A 25208-nucleotide genomic window follows, 5' to 3' on the forward strand; every position below is an offset into this window, starting at 1 on the left:
TCATCCTAACCTTTACAATTGGGAAGACAGCACTTCTTTTCCTAAATTCAGATTCTGAATATTCCACATCTCTTTTCTAATGTCAATTCTATGTGACTTACCCTTTTTCTGAGTTAGAATACATCTTATATTTATCTATTGATTTTTTATACTCATGACTTACAATATGTGTGGAAATTTGACATCTTTTAATCCCTGAACCAATTCAGAGTATGTTTTGATGTTAAACACAAAGTATGAAATCAAATATTTTTCAAGTTTTTTTTACTTTCCTTTGTAAATGTTACTTTTCTCTTAATTACTCTCCTGTTACATTATTAAGATTTTTTTTTTTTAGGAGATTGATGAAATGACTTTTTTTCCTGATTTTTGAGATTAAAAATTCAATAACTTTCAAGTTTACCCTCTTAAGTTTTTCACAGTTTAATTTTTTTTTGTAAATTTTAATTTTTATTTATATTTTCATTTATTATGGAACAATTTTCCAAAAGTCTTTTTCACATAATAAATTTGATATATGAGTTATTATTTATTTTATCTTCTACCTCAACTATGGACTTGAATTACTATCCAATATTTTAAAACATTTTAATCTATGTATTGAGGCATTTGTGTTTTGAGGCATGTGACATTATAACTAACATTCTTCATACTTCTAGTGAATTATTAATGTCATTCAAAGGCTACATCCTTCTATACACTACTGAGAATTAAAAATAGTTCTCAAAAATATTCTCACATATACAGAAACTCATTCTCAGAATTTCAATCTCCACTGACATCTTAACTCTGTTCTCTTTCCCTTCTAATGCATATTTTCCCCCAAAGGTCCCATGTTCCACTCTTTATGCACCCTCTATTTAAGATCTGGTTTAATTTCATGTTGTATGTATTTGTACACAATTTTACTTAAGTGAGGCTTAGTCTTAGAATAGAAGATTATCCTAAAAAGACTAGTGAAAGAGATATGAGAATTTGGAGAATTTGTTGGGAAATCATGTCCCAGAGGAATTATATGTCCCAGAGGAATTTACTTTTTAGGTTGAAAAATAAAAAAGCAGTAGTCATCAACTCTGCCATATTTTCAAGCTCTATAATGGAAAATGCCAGGTATTTTGGAGGCACTTTCTGAAGGAAGCCAGATTTTCACTGAGGCTTAAAGATGATGAACAGTTAACAAAATAAAATTGAAATGTTTTATAATTTTCATTAAATCCTTGATATTTAAAAGGAGAAGCAGTATGGTTCACAAGAAACCATGCATTCCCATGCATGGATCCTGAAGAATCTATAATTCAGTCTCATCACAGGTTCACATTCCCTCATAAAATGGTAACAGTTGGACGCATGTCTGGAGGAGCTCTTGGGCTTGTCCTATTGTATCTTCAACTTCTCGTCTGTACCTTTAGCTATGGATATTTGGGCTGTGCTTAGAAAATGGCCATACTCAGGGCACTGTAGAATGAACAGTCTTTCCCGTTTAGGCATTTCTCCTTCCACTTTAACTTTTGATCTGTCTTCAGGGCATTTCTGTTATATTAAGCTTCTTAAGTGAGTGGTCTGGTGTTTGTCTCATGCAACTCAATTTAAGAGTGGTTCACCTGAGATCTGGCAGAAAGCAGGCTGGGGTGGGGTGTGGAGATATTGAATATTGTGCATGTAGCATACGAAAGGCAAATACGGACTTTAATTCAGAAATGGGCAAAGTTTTATTTATATTGTTAGGAGTAAATTAATTACACAAGGGACATATGGCAAATAGGGTGGTGTAATTTCTTTCATTAATCCCAATGAAGCAGAGTAACTTTCCTTTCTTTCTCCTCAGAAATACAAAATCACACATACTGCAGGACTTCCAGAAAGAAATAATCCACTGACTCTTAAAAGTAAACAACTCTGTGTTCTTGCTCTGGTGTCTACATAACCGTGATCTTAGAAGTAAGCCAAAGACATCAAAATGGCTTTGCCTAGAAGCCAAGGCCATTGGTCGAACGAAGACATCTTGAGGTTACTGGAACGCATGGAGAATAATCTCCCACCTGATGGCAACGGCACGTTCAGCTCAATTCAGTCACACATGGACTGGGGAAAAGTAGCTTTTAAAAACTTTTCTGGCGAAATGTGCAGACTCAAATGGTTAGAGATTTCTTGCAGCTTGAGAAAATTTGGCACTTTGAAAGAATTAGTCCTGGAAGCTAAGAAATGTGTTAAAAATACAAACGAAAGTCGAAAAGGCAGGAACCATCCAGACTTTCCAAAGAGGCCCCTTACTGCTTATATCCGCTTCTTCAAGGAGAATTGGCCCCAGTACTCCCAAATGTACCCTGGGATGAGAAGCCAGGAACTGACCAAAATCCTGTCAAAGAAGTACAAGGAACTCCCAGAGCAGATGAAACAGAAATATATTCAGGATTTCCAGAAGGAAAAGCAAGAATTTGAGGAAAAACTTGCTCGATTTAGGGAAGAACACCCTGATTTAGTCCAGAAGGCCAAGAAATCTGATGTCTCCAAGAGGATTCAAACCAAAGTGCAAAAGAAGGTTCAGAAAAATATGGAAGAAGTGAGGTCTCTTCCAAAAACGGATCAATTTCTCAAGAAGGTAAAATTTCATGGAGAACCTCAGAAACCCCCCATGAATGGATACCACAAATTTCACCAAGATTCCTGGTCAAGTAAGGAGCTGCAACATTTGTCCCTGAGGGAGCGCATGGTAGAGATTGGCAGACGCTGGCAGCGCGTCCCGCAGAGCCAGAAGGATCATTACAAGAGCCAGGCTGAGGAGCTGCAGAAGCAATACAAGGTGAAATTGGATCTCTGGCTTAAGACTTTGTCACCTGAAAATTATGCTGCATACAAAGAATCGACCTATGCTAAGGGTAAGAATATGGCCATGACAGGAGGCCCGGAGCCCAGGTTGAGACAAACAGATCCTCAGTCCTCATCAGCAAAGGATCTGCAAGAAGGGTTTGGGGAGGGGCAGGGGCTCCAGGCTGCAGGAACAGATTCATCACAGACTACTTGGGTAAACTGTCATGTCTCCTTGGAACCAGAAGAGAAAAGGAAGAAAGATGGAGAAGAGGAAGAAAGCAGTAACTCTTCAGACTGCAGCAGTGGAGAAGAAATGGAAGTTGATGTCTGAGGGCAGTGGCTCTAGTGCAGCTTCCTCAGAGGACTTCTAACTGGGACTCCACCTGACTCAGACTCCACCTGACTCAGACTCCAGGGTCAGGCAGAATTTCTCAACAAAAGCCCATTCATGCCATCCATGTCAAAGAAAAGGGACTCTCCTTCTGCCTCTTTTTACTTCTTCTTTTTTTTTTTTTTTTTCTTTTCTCCCTTCCCCACTCTCCTCCCCTGTACAAAGTAGGACAGGTTGGAAAGAAGCAACTTGGGGCAGCACTCTCTTACACCAGGATTACAAACCTGGGAGGGACTCTTTGGGGAGAATAAATATAAGTTTGAGCCAATACTACCCTTATCCTTAAAAACAGACAAATATCCCTTTCCCAGTGAATTTTATGCAATTAAAGTTTCTGGAATGAAGCAATGGTTATGTGTAGGGTACACATCGTATTAGAATGAATATTTCTGAAGCAAGAAGCTTTGCTTTACTCATTTTTGTCCTGCTAAAGGTAGTAAGAAGGCACCCATGAGCCTGGGACCCTGACCTTCCCTGTGGAAATGTTTTTCTGGACTCCTGCACTTAATCTAGGGTTGGGGATATTTGATGAAAGGTGGGGTAAGTGTCTTAAGAAAATTGTTGTACTCTTGATATCTCTCTCCTCCACTCCCTGAAGGAAGGAGTTGGCCATTCCCATGCCCGGGAGTAGGCAGCAATATTTCTATATGTATGTCTGACTCTTAGTTTTCATTGAGACTTTTCTTTTTCATTTCCAAAAGAAATATGAAAACACAAAATAAAAACTTACCTATTTCATCTGAATGGGCTCCTCCACAGAATCCCTGATGACACTGGGTGCAGCTTCTCTAAGTGCTCTCTGCATTTTTTCTTGAAGCTCCAAATATTTCCTGCTGCTTCAGGTGCAAGTGAATCTCCCCTGCAGCACTCAGGATTGATGGAAAGATGCACAGAAAGACACATAGAGATGAATACACTATTCTGTTTCACTATCTGCTCTATGAATTCATGCAACAATAAAACGTTTAAATTTTTTTTCATTTACTAATATGTTTGAAAACCAACCTAAGGTTAGTGCCTTCTCAGTATACCTTTATTCTCTTAAACATTTCTGGCTATTTTCATATTTTGTTCTCGTGAATATTAGCATCACAGTAGTCGTATACTTTTTATATGAAAACCATTGACTATCGAGTGTTTATTTTGTCCCTAGATAGCTTAGTAAATTTTTATTTATAAGTCTTTTCTAGGTAAATAAGTTTCAGAGAATAATGAAAATATTTACCATTTTATACCTCTAATTTCTGAATGTATTGAATTAAAATATCCAGGAGAATGTTAAGCAATGATAATAATATGTTCTTGGCTTGCTTCTGACTTTCAGCCTAATGGTTACAGAATTTAAAATCATGAAAATTACACCGATGTGTACATTTGAAATAAATTATAATAAAAATAAGAAAATTGCTATTTACTGTTATTATTTTGTTAACTTTATAATGTATATCAATTTATGACAAATTTATTTTATCATATATTTATGTAATTTTTCTTACTGTATTAGTCATCATCCTCCAGAGAAACAGTAGCACCAACACAGAAAAATAGAGTAACAAGAGAGATAGAATAATACAGAGACGAGACAGAGAGAGACAGATATGGTGGCTCGCCGCCCAGGCTGCAGGGCAGTGGTGCGATCTGGGCTCACTGCAACATCCGCCTCCCAGATTCAAGTGATTCTTCTGCCTCAGCCTCCTAAGTAGCTGGAATTACAGGCACCCGCCACCACACCCGATTAATTTTTGTATTTTTAGTAAAGACAGGGCTTCACCATGTTGTCCAGGCTGGTCTCGAACTCCTGACCTCAAGTGATCCTCCCACCCAGAAAACCTTATTTTATTATGAAGAATTGGTTCACAAAATTGTGGAGGCAAAAAATACTATGATCTGTAATCTACAAGCTGGTCACTTAGGAAAGACAGAGGTGTAATTCAATCTGAGTCTAAAGGCCTGGGGACCAGGGAAACCAATGGTGTAAACCTCAGTTCCATGGTAGGAGAAGATAAGATGAGATGTGCTAGCTTAAGCAGTGAGGCAGGAACAAAAGGGTCAAACTCCTCTCTCATCAGCTCTTTGTTCTATTCAGGAGCTACTGGGGAGGGAAACCTACTTTACAGAGACCAATTCAAGCTGAAACATAAAATTTACCATCACACTTTCATTTTCTTACAGATTCTGGGGATTTAGGCATTTTTACCACTTTTACATGAATTCTAGATGGCCGATGGGTACAATTTATTTAGAAAATGTTTGCATATTATGTCCCTTGTTTCGCTTCTTAACATCAAGTTCGCAAAAATAACTTTAAAGATCTGATTCTTTTCACTTCCAATTCAGAAGATACTGTAAGTCACATTTGTCACTAAGTGGCAGTAAGGCCTGTAGCTCAGGCTAGATGGTGAGATGTACAAATGCAGTTGGGGCCTTGCTTGTGATTTTAAACACAGTGTTTTTAAATTTATTCAACACCTACTCTTTTGTATATATATAAATTTTCACCTTAAAATTCTGAAAAGATAGAGAGGTGCAGTATGCTTTCAGACCATTTCCAAACCTCTAAGAAAAACAGTGAAAAACTAGAATAACAAAATCAAAATTCATGAACAGTATCTACAACAACACTGAGTGACAATGTACCCTAAAAAATCCCAAATATAAAAAGTCACAGACAAATCAGGTGCAGCAGCGATATCCACGAGGAATCAGAATCCTTTCAGGATGACGCAGAGAGGGTGAACAGAACGTATGTAGATTTGAGAACTCCCCAAGTCAGCAACAAGGATTCACTAGAAGGTGTGCAAGTTAATTAAAACAGAGCTGCAGAAACTGAGCAGGGTGGGAGTTTGCACACATCAATAAGCAAGAGTCCAGGATAAGATAAAAAGAGGCAGGGACCATATGGTTTCCATAGCTCTTAAAATAACCAGCCCAAATTCTCTTCCAGGATCAAACTCCATACTGAGAAGAATATACTGGGAGTAAACTACGTATTAAACAAGGCTGACACAATAGGATCAAAAAGTGGGAAGGCCCCAGTAATAAGTGGAGACAGAAGCAGAACCAGGACAGAGCAAAAACTCAAGGGATTTTTATTGAATACCTTATGAAATCAAAAGGAGAGCTCTAGAATCAGGATGCTAGGAAAGCTGTGTTGACTGATCTTTACCTTATAAAAGTTCAAGTTCCATTCCATACAAATAGTGTCAATAGGGCATGCTTTCATTATTATTGCTCTTTGTTTCTTATCTAAGGAGAGTGCAGAGGGAAGAAAATGCCTTTCCAAAAATAGTATACCTTGATACGACTGTTCATGAAGTAACATCTAGCATTCTTAAAAGAACCTTAGTGCCAGGGCTACTGTGAGCTCTGTAGCTGCAACCTTGAAAGAAGTGCCTCTGGGCAGTCCTCTTTGTTTCCTGCCCAGCAGAATCTCAATCCCACCTCACTGGATCCAGCTCCATCACTGTGCCTGGCCACCTCAAGCTGTTCCTGAAGGTCAATTTCTGGAGTGTGTCCTGATCCTCTCCTCCTCCAAGCATCCCTCTTGGTCCTTGCAGGATCCCTTCAGAACCCTACCTAGAAGCCTTTTCGCCTGTCCTTGCTCCATCACACCTCGTCCAGGAATGTATTATAAGCCTGGTGTGGTGGCTCACACCTGTAATCCCAGCACTTTGGGTGCCCTAGGCAGATGGATCACTTGAGGTAAGAAGTTCGAGACCAGCCTAGCCAACAAGGTGAAACCCCCTCTCTACTAAAAATACAAAAATTAGCAGAGTATGGTGACGTATGCCTGTACTCCCAGCTACTTAGGAGGCTGAGGCATGCGAATAGCTTGAACCTGGGAGGCAAAATTTGAAGTGAGTGAGATAGCAGCACTGCACTCCAGCCTGAACAACAGTGATCACCAGTGAGAAAAACAAACGATAGGTAGAGATAGTGGTACATATCTATCTACATATCTGTGTATCTACATATTTAGCTATATATAATGTATATGTATATTATACATATACATGAATATATGTATTATATATTGTTTAATTTGTAGTTTACTGCCAGTGTCATATATAATACATTATATATGTATTGCACATATGAGAGAGATATCTCAAATTTATAGAATCCCTAATAACAAGCAGCTACCACCCCCATCTTCCACAATGGCTAATCATTTTACCGTGTGATTTACTCTCAGATGTGGTACTGCAGACCACAATGTGTCTCCAGCAAATTATCAGCAAATTCAAGTGCAAGTTTTTGGCTTTAGAAAATGTTTCAATTAAGTCAGCTACACTTGGGAAATGACGTTAGGAATATGCACCCAAAGGGTTGATCTTAACTATTCATTATTACTAGTGGGAAAATTCTGGAGATTAAGGGATGTTTGGGGTGGCTGTCTTGCTCTGACAGAAGTAGGAATGGGGGATAGGTTTCTCCCCTATTCCTCTTGTGTTAATAATGGCAGGAGATTTTGGTTACTGGGAATAGTATCTACGTGACCTGGATAAAGCACGAGCACTAAATGTCTTGGGAGGGTAAAGAGAGGGGCTGCAGGGACTGCAGGGAGGAGGATCTAAGGCTTTTTCAGAGAGTGTGCAGAGAGAAAGCAGTCGGCTTCTCTGTCCATCATGCACAGCTCCAGGATTAAAGAAAACTCTGCTTTCTCCCTGCACATTCTCTTTGTATCTGTAAGAGAAAGTGGATAGGTTAAATTAGTGATCTGAAATGATTATTTTCTGGAAGGACAATTGAACCACTACCGAGATATATAAAGGCAGCTGGGGTTTTCCGAGGCCACCCAACACAGCCTCCATGGGGGGCAATGAAAGGGGACCCAGTTGTCCCCAGTTCTGGAGCTTTCAGGTTAATCAGGAAAATCCCAAGGAGGCAGGCGAAGGGTTGGGTTAAATAAAACACCTTCTGTAATCCGTGTATTAATGGGCCAGGCTAGGAAAGAAAAACTGGTAAACATGAGTTGATAGAAGAAAAATAGGAGAGAAGGTTTTATTTTATTTTGTTTTAAAAAATGATTTTCTGAAACCAAGTTCATATGTGTCTTATGGAAGAAAGGACTAGAAATAATAGGAATAAAAAAATGTGTGTTTAGCAAAGAAAGTTCATGGTCAGATAAAGAATGTAGTTCAAAGGATGTTGGTGGTGAGATGAAGAACATGGTTTGTGTAAACCGTTGGGAATGAAAGATTTCATGGAGTTGAAGAAAGATGGAAAGTTTCACAAACGAGTACAGAGAACATACTCATGTGGTCAGGAAATATGCTTTCTTATGGACAAAGGAGATAGCACAAAAATAAAGTGAAGACATTGGGTCAATGTAGCTATTTAGTTTTATTTTGAAACAATAGGAGTAAATAAGGTAGGTTTTAAAATTGAGAGAAAATAACAAAGATAAAGTGAGAAAAAGAAAATGAGAGGAAATTAATATTGGAAGGCGATTGTTGAATAATGTCTCTGAGGATAGCATGGAAGTCAGCTTATACATGTAGTGCAAAGCCTTAGAAAAGAAGAAGCAAGTTGCACTAATGGGGTGAGATCTGGTTAGCAGGTAGTTTTTGAATTGCTCAAAGTAAACAGTTTGGAAACATCTTATCTCATTCTATGAAATAATATCCACTATTGTTTTTAAAAATAAAGAATCAGTGTGCAGGTAAAATATTTGACAATAAAGAAACTAAACAGATTTAGTAATGAGGTTTTTGTGTATTGTAAGATAATTATCAAATCATAAATTACCATTTTTAAATAAAATGTAGATACTTGAGGGCAAATAGTTGAAGGCCAGATTTTGACTTCTGGTGCAAATACATATATACATACATACATAGAAAAGAAGGAAAGAAAAGAGAAACCAGTCCCTAATTTTGGTTCATTCATTGCAACAAATTGCTAAATATCTTAAGATAAAACAATAAATAAAAAGACATGAATAAAAGTAGACTATGTGTCCCAATGATTTCATTATTACTTCAAGGTTATGTGAATCTATGGAAGAAGATGATCCATGTTGAGTATTGGAGAGTTTGTCATTTACTTTATGAGGAAGAGGAATGTCACTTGGAGAGACTGGAATAGGAAAGAAAAGATAAGTAAAGACAGTAAAGACAGAATGAAATGAAAGGGGAAAGCTGTAGGAGGAATGTATAAGAAACTGAAGGAAATGTGCCATAAACCAGACCTGGAGCTGCTCCAGATTAGGACTGAGAAAAACAGAGTCCACTGGGAAAAATGACCTCATCCTCTTTGCCTTCTGTGATGTGTTTGGAATGATACTTTCATGATGCTGGAAAGTGAATTGCTTGTCTAGTAATGAAAGAGACAAAGTCAGTTTTTCTTGATCGAGGAGCAAAAAAACAAATGAACAAAAACAGTAGAAAACACCCCAGAAAAAAATTTCCTTTCAAAATTCATTCAGTTGCTGAAAAACTGCAGTAAAAAAAAAAAAAGTTTATTTGAAGCTTTTTGAATTTGTATTTAAATATATTTAGATATTTAGAAATTTGGGAATCCATGCAATACATTTCCTCAATGGCCATTTCCTGTATACCAATTGCTATAACCTTTGGGCTCACCCATCCTTAGTAATCTAATAAATTAAGCCTTCACTATTAATTTTGTGATGAATGCTAAGACTTTCTCTCTTCCTTCTTACCTAATTTTAGAAATGTGAAAGGTAAATTCTTCCTGTATTCAGGTTTTGAGAACTGTAACAGTTATCAGTCTAATACTCAAGTGGGAACATAATTTATAATGAAAATGTACCCTCCTTCATAGTACATGTAGTCTTCTCCTTCTTAAAAGGTAGAAAGGTTTTGTTTGTTTGTTAGGCAGGGCTATTAGTTTCAAGGAACTATAGAGAAATCACATAGAGAAAATTACCATTTCCAATTTTAATTTTCAAAGTGTATAAAGAAATTGGCATAATGGCCCCAAATTATGCCAGGACTAATGGCAGAAAGGTAAGTATTTCTGACAGTGTATGGTGAAAGTAAGGTGTAAAGAAGCAAAAGAAAAGATCCTCGAGGATCTGGGGCTTTTGTATGTAGCAGATGGTGGATTCCAACTACAAATGGAAATGCTATCGGGTGCATTTAGGGAACCTGGGTCTTAGGAAGCAGGATGCCTGCCTAAGCTAAGCTTGTCAAGCCCTAGCTTGTGGTTATTGACACTGAGCATCACAGTGGTGTATAACATTACACAAAAATACTTTCTATAATCATCAATGATATTAAAAACATTAGAGAAATATTTATAACAACAACCACAAAGTAAACTGGCAACAATTTCACTGGATTTATCCCTTTCTCAAGAGATCCTTTGACAAAGAATTCTCACAAAGAAATCTTTAAAAAGCATATGTGAATTTTCTTTTACTTTATTACACCTATGCATGCTTCAGTGAAAAATCCATAAATCTGACATAAAGTGATTTTTTAAAATAGGAGTTATTATTTACATTATTTGTCTGAGAATAAGAGCAAGCTGCTTCTGTTACTATCTTCAAATTATTAAAAATTCCACAAATTTAAATGTTCTAGGGAATGTAACTGAGTTTAGCAATAATTTCTGTTCTTTATATATTCCCGGAAACTTTGTAATTTTCCCCATTTTTCTGGTTCAAGATTTGATTGTTATGAATATGGAGTAACGCTTGAACATCAGTAAACTTCTCTAGTGTGCCTGCTGTCCTGACCCATATTTCCAGTGGTAACCTGGCATACGTAGACACTATGTAAAGCCCACGTTCATTAGAAGTTTATAACACTATGTTTTCATGTGACTGTTTTCTTATTCCTGCAGTTCATATTTCCTGGGATAATAAAATAACCACTTGCTACATTCCCCTTGTTTGAAGATCTGAGACAGTTACTCTTTGGTTCTGATGATCTCAACATTGCTCCAAGTCCCACAAAATATAAGTGTTTTCTTGATGGTGAGGCCAGGCATTCACTTTTGGAAGATATCACTGAGAGGTGGATGTTGGGCAGTGTTGGAACTGGGCTGTTGGATTTTGCAAAGATTCTTGGACAATGAGAAATGACATGCTGGTTAACTCCAAGAAAATTTTTCTACTTTTTTGTGCCAAGAAGACTGCTGGTATCATCTCAAGACCTCTTCCCCAGTCTTTCCTCAGGATACAGAAAGGCCTCTAGGCCAGATGCAGGTGTTTCTAGATTGTGAATGTGGCATGGTGAGCTTTGTAAATGTGGCCAACAGTTTTCTCATTTGTAGCCTCTGAGGTTCTTTCCCTTACCCTCTTACACCTTTCTTTTGCTTTGCTTTGCACTAACAGAATCAGGGATAGGTCAGTAACTTGACTAAAGGCATCAGAAACACCAACTTCTGAGAATGCTAACCTACTGAGTACTCAATTTTTTTATCTGTTTCTACGAAACTTTGTACCATCTTTAAAAGTGTGGAGGTATACATTTGTTTCGATTTTCATTAAACTACTCTCTCTTAGAATCCTGCACATGTCTTTTCTTTTATGCTGTATCTTTTTTTCCCTTGATTTCCAAGCCAGCCCAGGCAAATGAATACCTGAGTGTGATTATCCAAACTCATGGGTTAATGCAAGAGCACAGGTTTCTTCCCCCTGAACTGGAATTTTATTTTCTCTGTTCCACCTGTGGCATCCTACAGACAGTTACCTGGGAAGATGTCATTACCAGAATAGAAAGTAAGACTCACTTTTTGCTTCAGAAAATACAGAATACTGAGAACCCTCATTGCATTTTAATACAATTTCCAATTTATTTAGGTCTTTGAAAGTTTTAAAATATATGTGCAGTAAAATATCCTTATCAGAAAAACCTATATTTTGATCACGTTAATTTTGTATGAAGCCTTTCCTTAAGTATCGACTGGAAATTGGTTCCAGGACCCCCCATAGATACCAAAACACTTGGATGTTAATAATCCTCAGATGTCCTTACATAAGATGGTGAAGTATTTGCATGTAGACTAAGCACATCCTCCAATGTACTTTAATTATCTCTAGATTACTTAAAATACTTAATGCAATGTAAATGCTCTGTAAGTAGTTGTTACATGTATTATTTAGGGAATAATGACAAGCAAAAAAAGTCTGCACATGTGCAGTGAAAATGTAATCATTCAATTTTTTTTCCTGAAATGTTTTAATCCCCGATGAGTTGAATCCATGGGTGCAGAACCCTATCATATGGAGGTCCAACTGTATATCAAATATCATATTTCAAGGTGTATTTTCTAGTATTTAATTTAGTTACTCTCAATATGGAACACAACAAACATATTAAAAGTTCCTGATATATGTTTTTTCAATTTATATAAAACAATCCAGTAATGCTTCCTTTAATGAAGATTGCTGAGAACAAAGTCTAAAAAAGACTGACTCTATCTGTAAGGAGAAACCCTGATACAAAAGCTTTATGACATATGGGTTGCATAATGGGATATTTCAATGATAGGAGTAATGCAAACATACAATTCTGTAGTCGTTTATATTTTAATAACATTATACTGTTTTAACTATCCTCATCTTGTATATAATCTCACTGTATATTAGAATACTACTATTAGAGCAATAAGGAAGGATGGATAAATATGGTCAGCTTTTTGGGGTTTTTTTGTTTTGCTTTTGAGACAGGCTCTCACTCTGTCGCCCAGGTTGGAGTGCAGTGGTGAGATCACAACGCATTGCAGCCTTGACCTCCCCAGATCAAGCAATCCTCCAACCTCAGCCTTCCACATAGCTGGACTATGGGTCCACCACGTTTCTGGACAGTAGAGAGTGGATCAGAAGTAAAATAAGGTGCCAAGTCTGAACTCGCAGAAGAGCAGAGAATCATGACAGTAACATAGAGCAGTGTCCATATGGGTCCAAGACTCACTTGCAGAGCGCCAGATGATAGAAGCAGGCAAGACAGGCTTCCAGAGCAAAACCCAGGCCTTGGTTCACTTTCCAAGGTACAGTTCAGGGGAATCAGACGCATTCCTTAACCTTGACTTGCTAAGACTTTGATCAGGGACAGTCTTCATGCTGTCCACAGCTGGTCTCTGAAACTGAGAGTAACAGTTGGCTTACATCTTCAGTGATTCAAGTCTGCAAGGTGAATATGATTGTGCTTCGTGGGGAAAGCAGAGAGGCCACTTTCTGTACTTAAATGGAGTTCACTTCAGTGCTATAAACATCACCGCAGTCCCGTTTGTAGTAAAGTCCAGACTAGCAATCTGCCTTTGGGTTGAGCTGTTCTCCTACAAGATACCTACTTTGTTAAGATCTCTTGGCCGGGCGGGCTAAGCATCCAGAGCTCCTGTGTGGCAGCCGGCTGGGAAAGCCACCCTCAGGTGCTTCCCTCTGACGCCCGCGGCGGCGACTACGGTGGTGACTATGGTGGCAGCGGCCGCAATCCAAAGGGGCCCCTGCAGGTATCTCGCAGGGCAGAGGAGAGCGCGGTGTCTCGCAGGCCAGGGCGCAGTCCGGGTAGGTCAGGTGGGCGCTGGGTCCTGGTTTTTCTGGCACCTTGACGCAGGAGCCAGGCATCGGGGCTCAGGGTAGGGGAGCTGGGGCGCGCCTCGGCGGCAGCGCTCCTCCAGGCGGAGGCCTGTGGTCCTGTAACCTGGCGGGTTCAGGGCTGCCAGGAGCAAGAGGAGGGATCCCTATTCAACAAATGATCCTGGGATAATTGGCAAGTCACAAGTAGGAGAATGAAACTGGACTTTGTGGCATAGGCAAACCTTATTATTACTCAATGAAACACTCACCTAGGACCTACTGGGAAGGTATTTTGCAGATGTAACCAAAGGTCCTAATCCTGTAACTAGCAAGTGTACCCAGGTAAGCCTGACTTCATCAGTGAAAGTCCTTTAAAGAAAGACACAGGCATTCCTTGAACAACACCTACAAATGAGCCTCTAATCTTCCAATTGCTCCCCATTGTCTTTGGACCAAAGCTTTGAATCATGACCACTGGGACCCAGCCAGCTGAGGATTTTTCTTCCTGACTGACTTTAACAGGGATCTCATACTTGCTCAGGCAGCCCATCAACTGTGGAAACCAATTCCTCGCACTTGATTCATATGTGAATCTCCCTACCTGTACATATATCTTATGGGTTCTGCTTTGATTTCTGAACCTTGACAGATTTTTTGAACCTTGACAGACATAGGGCTGATAGATTTGTCTTCACTGTTCTGACACTCTTGACTCTAAGTCTTTGGGGGGCTATTGGCAAAGAATTCCTCTGTCAGAAAATATTTGAGCAGCCGCTTCTGAAGTCTCCTTTCTTTTTTTAATTGTCACATGACAACAAAAGTATTTGTTATAGAAAAAAAGATACAGTCCATCCCTATCATTTGGATTCTGTATTTGTGAATTAGCATACATCCTACAACTTGTTTATAATCCCCAAATTAATTATTATATTGCATTTCTAGTCTTCGTAGAACATCATGCACTATGTGGAGAAAAGCACTAAAATAATCACTCATTTCACCCATGAGATTGACGAAGTTTTGTAAATTCAGTAAGAGACCTCAAATTAGTGTGGCTATTTGGTTAATCAGTGATTTCTCTTAGAGTGGTAGAAAACAAAACAAAAAAAAAGTTGTATCTTCCTGTTGGACTTCTCTGGGAATATCCTATAAACGTACTAAAGCAGCATTTAAGGCTGGACAAGGTGGTTTATGCCTGTGCTCCCAAGCACTTTGGAAGTCCAAGACCAGAGGATCACTTCAAGACAGGAGTTGGAGAACAGCCTGGGCTACAGAATCATACCCTGAATCTATGAAAAGTTTTAAAAAACATTATCCAGATGGGATAGTGTGAGCCTGTAGTCCTAGCTACTTGGGAGGCTGAAGCAGGAGGATCCCTTGAGCCTTGGAATTCAAGGTTGCAGTGGTTTATGACTGTACCACCGAGTGTCTCCACAAGGAGACAGTTTCTCTAGAATAAATAAGTGTGCCCTTAAAGGAATGCCTGTGTCTTGAATGAAACTCAATAAACAGTATAAAATGCATATTAATTTCTAGTGTATGTCTAATCTGATAGGATTTGTGTTACATATGATTCATTTCAGTAACGGTTTTTTAGAATGAAGGAGTGATAATAATTTAATCAGCGGTGCAAAGGTGTGTTCTAAATACTACATAAACCTAATCATCTTATTCTCAACCTTTCTCAATACTCCACCCACTTAAAGAGGTGGGTGTGGTCTTCACAGATTCTTATAAAAGGACCTAGAATAGACAAGCTCAGTTTTCTCCAAAGGAGAAGGACCGCACTTAGAGGCAGCTGTATTTTGGTGACCTCTGAAATTCAGTACTGTATTGAATGAGTTCCTGACCTTGAGGAGTACTTAACAGAATTGTTTCTCAAAGAATAATTGTGGGAACCATTAAAAGAACCCAGCAGTAAGTGAAACTTATATTGATAAAATTATATCTTCTTTCCTTTGCAAAATAATAGAATGTTAAAAATATCTCATTATCTTAAATCTACACAATGATACCATTTCTAATTCATACTCTTACTATAGATTTTATGAATTACGAGGATACTAATTGTTGTTATTTTCTGTTTTCTATCATTCTTCGATATAGTTTTGAAAAAATTTAAATATCTAGTGTTTGCTGCAGCAGATATGTATGCATAATAAATATATGGAGTTGATATTAATACATATAAGTACACATAGATATGTGTAAATATATGTGTAATGAGTGAATTAATATTGTAAAATTGAATTCAGAAGATGTTAATGAATGTTAATTCATTCATTCAGCTTTTAGACATGACTTTAAATTAGTAAGGTAGTGATGAGAGATGCAAAATAGTTAAACTGAAAAAAATGAAAAAGCTCCCCAAAACATCCTAGTTTAGATACCAAAACACAATTTTTTGACCAAGTATATAAGATAAAATTGGATACGTGATGGTGGTTGTGATCTCACTTGAGTTTTAGTCTTATTAAACTATGAAAACTTCCTTAAAATGACTTAGATGACCTCTGGAGAATGTTTGCAATTCTAAGATTTTTCATTTCTTTCACTAAAATTCAGCAGTGTTATCAAATAAAGGAGAGTAAAGGACTTAAAATTGCCAAACAAAGACTATAGTTTATATATTAGTCAGGGATCTCCAGACAAACAGAATCATGGGATATATATGTATATATGTAGAGATACATTCATGAGTCATTTCAGGCAACCACAAACAACACATGGTGGTCACATAAGATTATAATACCCGTATGTTTACTGTACCTTTTCTGTATTTAAATATCTTTACATACTAAATAATTACCTTTGTGTTACAATTGCCTACAGTGTACAGTACAGAACATGCTGTACAGTTTTGTAACCTAGGAGCAATAGGCTGTACTGTACACCATAGGTGTGTAGCAGGCTGTACCATCTAGGTTTGTATAAGTATATTCTATCATGTCAAAACAATAAAACCACCTGGCTGGGCGTGGTGGCTCATGCCTGTAATCCCAGCACTTTGGGAGGCTGTGGTGGGCAGATTACTTGAGGCCAGGAGTTCAAGTCCAGCCTGTCAACATGGTGAAACTTCATCTCTACTTTAAGAAAAAAAAAAAAGAAAAAACTATCCAGGTGTAGTGATGTGTTCCTGTAACCTCAGGTACTCAGGAGGCTAATGCAAGAGATTCGCTTTGCCCCGAGAGGTGGAGGTTGCAGTGAGCCGAGATTGCACCACTGCACTCCAGCCTGGGTGACAGAGGGAGACTCCATCTCAGAAAGTAAATAAATAATACCTCCTTACACATTTCGCAGAACATATATCTGTCCTCAAGCCACACATGATTCTACATGAGAGGGAATTCATCAGGAAAATTTGTTTGCTTGATTATGGAGTCAGAGCAGTTGCAATATAGCTGGAATCCTGAGGATACCAGTATCCTGACTGAGCTCAAAGCTGAAAGCCTCAGAACCAGCTTCAGGAGGAAGAAAGAGGAAATTGCCTTTTCTCTGGCTTTTTCCTTTTATCTGAGCTACCAGCTGATTGAATGGGGCCCATTCACATTGAGGGATGATGGTCCCACTCAGCTCACCAACTCACGTGTCTCTCTCCTCACCTTCACAGACTCACCCAGAAACAATGCTGCACCAGTTCCCTAGGTATTGGTTAATCCAGTCAGACTGATACCTAGAATTCACCATCACACCATAGAAATATAACTACACCTCTTTGAGTCTAACAAAAATCCTATTATATGCTAGTTCAGAGTCTGGGTATCCCTAGAAGAAGTTAATTTAATCCACGAGAAAATAAAAAGGCCCAGTATCTTTCATTATTTTTTCTCTTCTATTAAACCTAAATTAGTTTAATTGCTGGTTTTAAAAATTTGTTTATTTTGTTGATTGGTTGGTTTTTATTTTGTTTTGGTTTTGGTTTTTATTTTACTTTAGTGTTATATTATTTTAAGTCCTGAGATAAATGTGCAGGACTTACAGGTTTGTGACATAGGTAAACATATGCCCTGGTGGTTTGCTGCCCCACTGTTGTGTCTCCCTCTAAAAATATGTCATAGAACCCTCTGGTCATCTTCTCGTATTTCTTTGGCCAAGGTGATTTTTCCCACTCTCTCATACTCATTCAGCAGTTACGTGAAAGAAGAATAGGAACAACTACAGTTTATTCTAGGCCACTTAGAATCAAATCCAATTTCCAGATCCACATTCAGAAAATGGGAAATTGAATAGGTTAGTATTATGTTACAGACAGCAACTAGGAGCAGAAGGGACTGTGAGTCATCTAGTCAGTAACATCTACTATAAAGTCGGGAGACTCTCTTTGTGTGAGATTTTTATTTTTGTTACAGAAGGAATAGTTCACTGTGCTTTAATGAACCCTGTCAAGAGAAGAAACTATAGCTATCACATATCTCCACATGTTCAGAAACTTTTCATCAACCCAGACCCCAAAATGGCATGTTGCTCTTTCTTCCTCAGAAACATGAATTCTGAAATCTTGCAGGCCTTCCAGAGGGAACTCACTTGCCCCATCTGCATGAACTACTTCATAGACCCAATCACCATAGACTGTGGGCACAGCTTTTGCAGGCCCTGTTTCTACCTCAACTGGCAAGACGTCCCAATTCTTACTCAGTGCTTTGAATGCATGAAGACAACACAGCACAGAAACTTCAAAACTAACATTCGTTTGAAGAAGATGGCTTCCCTTGCCAGAAAAGCCAGTCTCTGGCAATTCCTGAGCTCTGAGGAGCAAATGTGTGGCATTCACAGGGAGACAAAGAAGATGTTCTGTGAAGTGGACAAGAGCCTGCTCTGTTTGCTGTGCTCCAGCTCTCAGGAGCACCAGGATCACAGACACTGTCCCATTGAGTGGGCTGCTGAGGAACACCGGGTAAGTGATGCCTCTGAACATCTACTTCTATAAAGGACACATGAAATTCTTGTGGGTCTACTTTCTTGCAGATTGGATAAAGCCAACTCTGAGTCCCTTTAAGCAGCTCTCTTTTGGGCTTTCTTAGCTTGAAACCTCTGGGATTTGACAAACAAGAAGGGAAACAGAAGAAATGCCATTTACTAGGGACTTATTTATCTCTCATTCTGGGCCCCCTCCCTATGAAACGGTCTGCATGTTACTTTATTGTCTTCACTGGTGCTTCAATTCATGGCTCTTTTGCAGGAGAACCTTTTAAAGAAAATGGAGTCTTTATGGGAAAAAGCTTGTGAAAATCACAGAAACCTGAATATGGAAACCACCAGAACCAGATACTGGAAGGTTAGTCCTGTACTACTCTAACTTCTAACTTCTCCAGGAACTTATGGTGGGCAAATGGGTGACTCATAAATAGGAACTTGATATCAAACCATAATGTTTCTGTGAGTCAATAAAAAAAAAGAAAACATTGAGAAAAAGTGGCCTCATTTCTTTTGTAGAATAGTATGACTGTTAGATAGGATTTCTAACAAAACCATTGATGTCACCCAAAGCACGCTGGTTTGTTTTCATACAAACCTGTAGCTGTACACCAACAGATACAAGAAACCGGGCCATCTCACAGCATTCTATATGTGCTGGTTGGATAAATGCTGGGCACAAGATTTATTTGGCAGCCATGGAAAGCTCAAGTGAACTTTCTGAACCTGGGTCAGCATTAATCTGAAGGCTGGTGGACAAGTAGTATTTGGAACTGTATGGAAAATTTGAGGCAGAAAAAGTGACAGGAGAAATCTAGGGGAACCATGACATTAGGAATCTCAACTAATTAATATTGAATAATACATAACATATGAGAAAAGTGTTGAGAAATGTGGATTTGTGTCTTGAGGGAGACATATAAACCTGCCAGAAATATGGGATCTAGTCTCTAAATATAAGGAGAACTCTGAGGACTTCAGAAAAATATTAAAAATGATTTTCTCTTTGTGGATATATACTTTCAGGGTATGATAGCTAATATTAGTTTGCTGAAAAGTATTTCATAAGAACGTAGTCTATGTTGAATATTAAATTAGAAAGTTTACTAGTATAGGAGAAAGAAAGCATCTTCGTCCTCACAAATCGTACAATCCAAACAAGAGAGACAAATGGTCAATATGCAAATATGTGTAAAACATTATATGTTCGAGTGTGGTAGGTTCTTTGTTGGAGAATAATCAAGCAGAGAAGTAGAAAAGAACAATAGAGATTGGAAACTGGAGATGAGTGTCTGAGTTTTAAATAGGGTGGTCAGAAAAAAGCCTCATTGAAAAATTCAAATTGAAACAAAATTTTAAAGAGGAGGGGGAACACGAATGTGTGTATGGATATATATGTGGACCATGAGTGTGTATATATGTAAATGTGTATATGTGTGTGTGTGTGTGTGTGTGTGTGTGTAAAATTCTAGTTGGAGAGAACAGCATATGCAGTAATTTGGAGTTTGTGTATATTTGGAGGCCTGAGGAACCACAAAGAAGTCTATGTTTCAGATTGGGATGAATTAGAAAAAAAATGGAAGGAAATGAATTCAGAGAGACAAAGATGGCCAAATCATAAATGCAACCTTATTGGGATAGGTTTTGCTGGGTGAAATGCTTTTAGCTGGACATGGTAGTCTAGGGTCATTTCACATAGAATGAGTTTAAGGAACTTGTTGTGAATGTCAGAAATAGAAATAATTATTTTCTTTCTAGTAACTACAGCTCTATACTCCAACTCACAAGCATGAATTGTTCTTATTTTTCCATAAATATGGGTTGGAATAGAGAAATCCAAGTGGTTTTTCTTTTTGTGTTTTTTTTTTTTTTAATTTCCAGCTATCTTAGAAAACACATTATCTTGAATAAATTTAATGTAATTGATCAGATACAAGAAAGGAAAGGAACAAAATTTGTGGATTCTAAGAACTGGCAAGAATGAGTTTTAAATTATTGGATGTTTGAGAGACAAAAGGGATCAGTGAGATTTAATAGTAGATGGATAAATACATTTCTCTTTTGACTAACCCATTATCATTGCAGGATTATGTGAATTTAAGGCTAGAAGCAGTTAGAGCTGAGTATCAGAAGATGCCTGCACTTCACCATGAAGAAGAAAAACATAGTTTGGAGATGCTGAAAAAGAAAGGGAAAGATATTTTTCATCAACTTCATTTAAGTAAAGCCAAAATGGCTCATAGGAGGGAGATTTTAAGAGGAACGTATGCAGAGCTGAAGAAAATGTGCCATAAACCAGATGTGGAGCTACTTCAGGTACAAGCTTACAACGTGGTTCAGGTTTTTGAATATTCACATGTATAGGTATTTTCCTCATGGCTGAAATCCATCTCCCTACCTTTATTTCCATGACGTGTTTCCAAAAACACATTTGCATAACTAATGCTACTTTACTGGGAGAATATAGCCCCGCCAAGGGATTCTACCAGGCCAAAGGTCCCTCCTACTTTATCCACCAGCCACAAAACTCTGTGGAATGGTCAAGGTAACAGCCCAAAAAAATATTCCCCATCTAAGTCAGTAATATACTTTGGGTTGCTAAACATGTATAAAATAGTGAGTGATTCATTTACATTTAGGTTAATTTGAGGATATGGCAAGATCAGAAGTTATGGGAATCTAGAATCTCACTAATACTATTTTTGGGTCCACTCATTTGGGTAATAGGTTCTGGGAAAGATGACTGAGTAGGTTATGCGAGGGTACTACAGAGCATAGACCCTCTGGACCTCTTCCCCCTTCACCTCTTTAGAGAATGTCTTCAAGACTCAGACTTTCCCAGGACATTAATTAATGACAATACGACTAACTGGGTTTTTCATTACAGAAGAAATAGAAAATGCTTTGCAGAAGAGAAGATGGTAGGGAAATAATATCTTCAGAAACTGACACCAAATTTCACACTGAACTTAGTGAAAGATGCATCTTGTGAAATGCACTAATTCTTTGTATTTTTTTTTTTTTACAGGATTTTGGAGACATATTACACAGGTGAGTATGTACCTAGATTTTAGCATATGTTCTTTCAGTTTCCACAAATATTAAAGCAGGCTCTAGCAAAGTCAAGCATAAATGATTAAGATATAGATACTACTTTTTTTTTTTTTGCATCTACTTTCATTCCCACACCAGAAAAGACAAGACCACTAAATAAATACATAAATAGATAGTGAAATAAAATTTTAAAACTGTTTATTCCTGATTTTGTTTTATTTCTTAAAAGCCTGCATAGGTGAAAGATAAAGTTTTGTTTTGTGGATAGTGAGAAAGTCGCCAGAGGAAACAGGAGAGAAGTGGGGGGAAGTATTTTAGCAGTGAAAAAGTGTTGGTGATTTGTTGTTTATACATATATACATATCAGTTAACAGTTCTGAAAAATAGATTGAAAAAACTGCGGAGTGTTAGAACTGTATAAGTCCCTAGGGAAGCTTGTTTCTAAAAAGCAGATCTCGCTGCCTAGAACAAGTTTCACATCCTTTATCCTGAAAAGGAAACAGCAGATGCTGCAGTCTCCCCAGAACCCCACTATTTCAGACAAAGATCTTAGGAGAGTCTTCCAAGAAGTGGAACTCAGAATTTCATTTCTAAATATTCTCAAGGCCATAAGGCTAAGTAAGGAACCTTACATATTTGGGGCAAAAAAAAGAAAGATCAGACTGAATTCTGACTCAGACTCCCCCACCACGCTTTAAAATTCAGAAACTATAAATAGTAATTCATTTCAAATAGGAAGTAATAATTTTTGAACTGTCAAATTTGTGGATTCAAAGGATTCTCATGAAATGTCTTTCAAATACAAATAGTGATTTTTATTTATTTTATGACTGTAGATGTTGTAACTGCTGGTTTTTCCTTGCAGGAGTGAGTCCGTGCTGCTGCACATGCCCCAGCCTCTGAATCTAGAGCTCAGTGCAGGGCCCATCACTGGACTGAGGGACAGGCTCAACCAGTTCCGAGGTAAGTCTCCACCCACAGGCAGCACTCCCACTATCTAAATATTATTATTGTTGGAATCACATAGGTAATAGTTCACCCTTTATCAAATATTTTACTTCTTTATAGCCATAAGTGAACAATATAATCATGCGATCCTTTTGTATCTGTGTCTGTATTTATAGCAGACTTACAGCATTAAGTTTGAAAGATTGTGAAAAACAAATACATTATGGCCTCATATGTACTGAGCTATGTAATGGGAAAAAGGAGTAGTGTAGCAAATCTTAAAAAGAAGCAAATGAAACAATGCTCAGAATGAAAGTGAGTTATTTAATGTTAAATACAAAATTTTACATTTCTTTAGTGTATTCATTTGAACAGCTAAGAACTATTCTTTTGGGGAATATAGTTTACTGGAGATCCTTGGGGTTTTTTTATTTTTTTAAATGGTTATATATTATGTATTGCAAAAAAATTAGTTAATGGGTAAAAATAAAAAGAAGAAATCATTTTGTGAAAACAAGTAAAATTACAAACAAAAAGAAGTTCAGTTTAATTGCAATGTGAAAAGGGACATGTTAAGTCTAAAATCCAGCTTCAGCCCCGAGCTAGCATTGAGGACCACAGAGAGACTGATTTTAACTGTTCAAATGAATATACTCAAAGATTTTGCAGAAATCTGCTTTAAATTGTCACTTATGACATGTACGTATAGATTTTTATCCAGTTAGCTAGAGCAGTTCTTGCGTAACTGAAAGTCTTCACATTCTTTCCCAAATGATAGCACTAGTTTTTAAGAATAAGAAACGTTTCTAAGTAATGATCTTCACAACAGCATAGCATTTAGGGTACATAATGTGTAAATTTTGCTTTGAAAATTGGATTGAAAGAAGTTGGTTTTACATTTCTCTCTCAATACGTAAGTTTTCAAAACATTTTTAATATCTGTGGTTAGCATTTTGTCTTGTAGATAATATTAATCATCTCTATACTTTATTAAAAGTTACAAGCAAAATTGTCCTTGTGACTTTACATTTCCTGGTAAAGTAACTTCTTGATAGAACAATTTTTCCTTATTTACACATGTCTACACATGTTTTCTTCCTTTCTATTTATTTATTTATTTATTTATTTTGCAGTGGATATTACTCTGCATCATGATGAAGCCAACAGTCATATTTTTCAATATGGAGATCTGAGAATTATTTGTATTGGATGTGACCATCAAAATGCGCCCCATACCACTGCAACACCTGCAAGTTTTCTTGCATGGGGTACTCAGACTTTCACCTCCGGCAAATACTACTGGGAGGTCTATGTGGGGGACTCTTGGAACTGGGCTTTCGGTGTCTGTAATAAGTTTTGGAAAGAGAATAATCAGAATGACAATATATATGGAGAGGGGGGACTCTTTAGTCTTGCATGTGTTAAGAATGACATTCAGTTCAGTCTCTTTACCACCTCCCCACTTACACTGCAATACGTCCCAAGACCTACCAGTCACGTAGGATTATTCCTGGATTGTGAAGCTGGAACTGTGAGCTTTGTTGATGTTAATCAAAGCTCCCTTATATACACCATCCCTAATTGCTCCTTCTCACCTCCTCTCAGGCCTATCTTTTGCTGTATTCACCTCTGACCAGTGACAAATCAGAAATGTGTTCATTTGCTGTGGGAACCGCTTTATCCCAGGAAGCCCTCTTCATTGTGCCTTATCAAACAGGACAAATAAGTTCTGTTTTATGTCTTCAATTGCCTTCTAATGTTATTAAAATTCATTTATTGTGTTACTATTAAATATGGTAAAAATACTAAAAGTATATGTATTGGTACTTTATTAAATAATTTTTGAAAAATCATTATTAATGATCATGGCATAAAATATATTCTCTGTTTTTTTTTTCTTTATTTCTGAGTGTCACTGAGTGAAATAATAGATGACAGACATGTCTTAATGAAGTTAAAATCAATGGAAGAGAGGCAGGATCTTTTGCTTCGTGGAAAAAACTTGGAGTGAAGTCTCAATGATAACTAGGAAATGTTTTTCTTTCTCTTTATCTAACTATATCACACTTATCCATCATGTTTAATTGTACTGATCTATCCTTTGAGTTAATATTATCTGACCTTCTATGCTGGGCTTTATTTTCAATTCTCACTACATATATAAATAATCCTGCATTATTAGTGTGCTCTACTACATTGAAATACACAAGGTGATCAGACTAATGCTGGATTAATTGAGTATTTTTTAAAAAGTTACTAAATATTGACTCCTACCTCAAACCATACACAGTCATTTCCAAATAGATTTGAGTCCTGAAGGTAAGGGGAACATGATACAATATTCTCATAAGGATTTCTTAACCAGTATAAAAATTAATAATTAAAAAAATTAGTTGGTTTGTATTAATAATGATGACTTCTGTGTTTCAAAACACATGATACAAGAAATAAAATGCGAACCAATAGTGGAGAAAGATATTCACCTGAACATATATAAAATAACATACAATACATGTACATGATGAATACTTAAAATGTAATAAATAAAAGACAATGAACTCGATATAAGATTGGGTACAATATCTGAACAGACACTTT

The 25208-nt window shown here is 37.4% G+C and overlaps 2 protein-coding genes across 2 annotated transcripts; both read left to right on the forward strand.

Annotated features, from left to right (window-relative positions):
* The first annotated feature begins 1103 nt into the window (after positions 1-1103).
* UBTFL1 (upstream binding transcription factor like 1) lies at positions 1104-3224 on the forward strand. Its single transcript, XM_038004923.2, has 2 exons — positions 1104-1110; positions 1944-3224. Exons 1-2 carry the CDS (start codon positions 1104-1106, stop codon positions 3137-3139), a joined length of 1203 nt encoding a protein of 400 aa, XP_037860851.1. The 3' UTR covers positions 3140-3224.
* A 14799-nt stretch (positions 3225-18023) lies between these two features.
* LOC103248214 (tripartite motif-containing protein 49D) lies at positions 18024-24421 on the forward strand. The gene is made up of 6 exons (XM_038005359.2): positions 18024-18588; positions 18874-18969; positions 20694-20924; positions 21637-21659; positions 22528-22625; positions 23744-24421. The coding sequence occupies exons 1-6, from the start codon at positions 18067-18069 to the stop codon at positions 24241-24243; spliced, it is 1470 nt and encodes a 489-aa protein (XP_037861287.2). The 5' UTR covers positions 18024-18066; the 3' UTR covers positions 24244-24421.
* Positions 24422-25208: the final 787 nt, after the last annotated feature.

This window comes from Chlorocebus sabaeus, chromosome 1 (genome assembly GCF_047675955.1).
Source record: "Chlorocebus sabaeus isolate Y175 chromosome 1, mChlSab1.0.hap1, whole genome shotgun sequence".
Classification (NCBI taxonomy): Eukaryota; Metazoa; Chordata; class Mammalia; order Primates; family Cercopithecidae; genus Chlorocebus; species Chlorocebus sabaeus.

Excerpts from the sequence above, each read along its gene's own strand:
- LOC103248214 (XM_038005359.2), top strand. The coding sequence starts at position 18,067 with ATGAACCCTGTCAAGAGAAGAAACTATAGCTATCACATATCTCCACAT. Across the intron at positions 18,970-20,693 it reads CCAGAACCAGATACTGGAAG|GATTATGTGAATTTAAGGCT; the intron begins GTTAGTCCTGTA and ends TTATCATTGCAG. Across the intron at positions 21,660-22,527 it reads TTTGGAGACATATTACACAG|GAGTGAGTCCGTGCTGCTGC; the intron begins GTGAGTATGTAC and ends TTTTCCTTGCAG.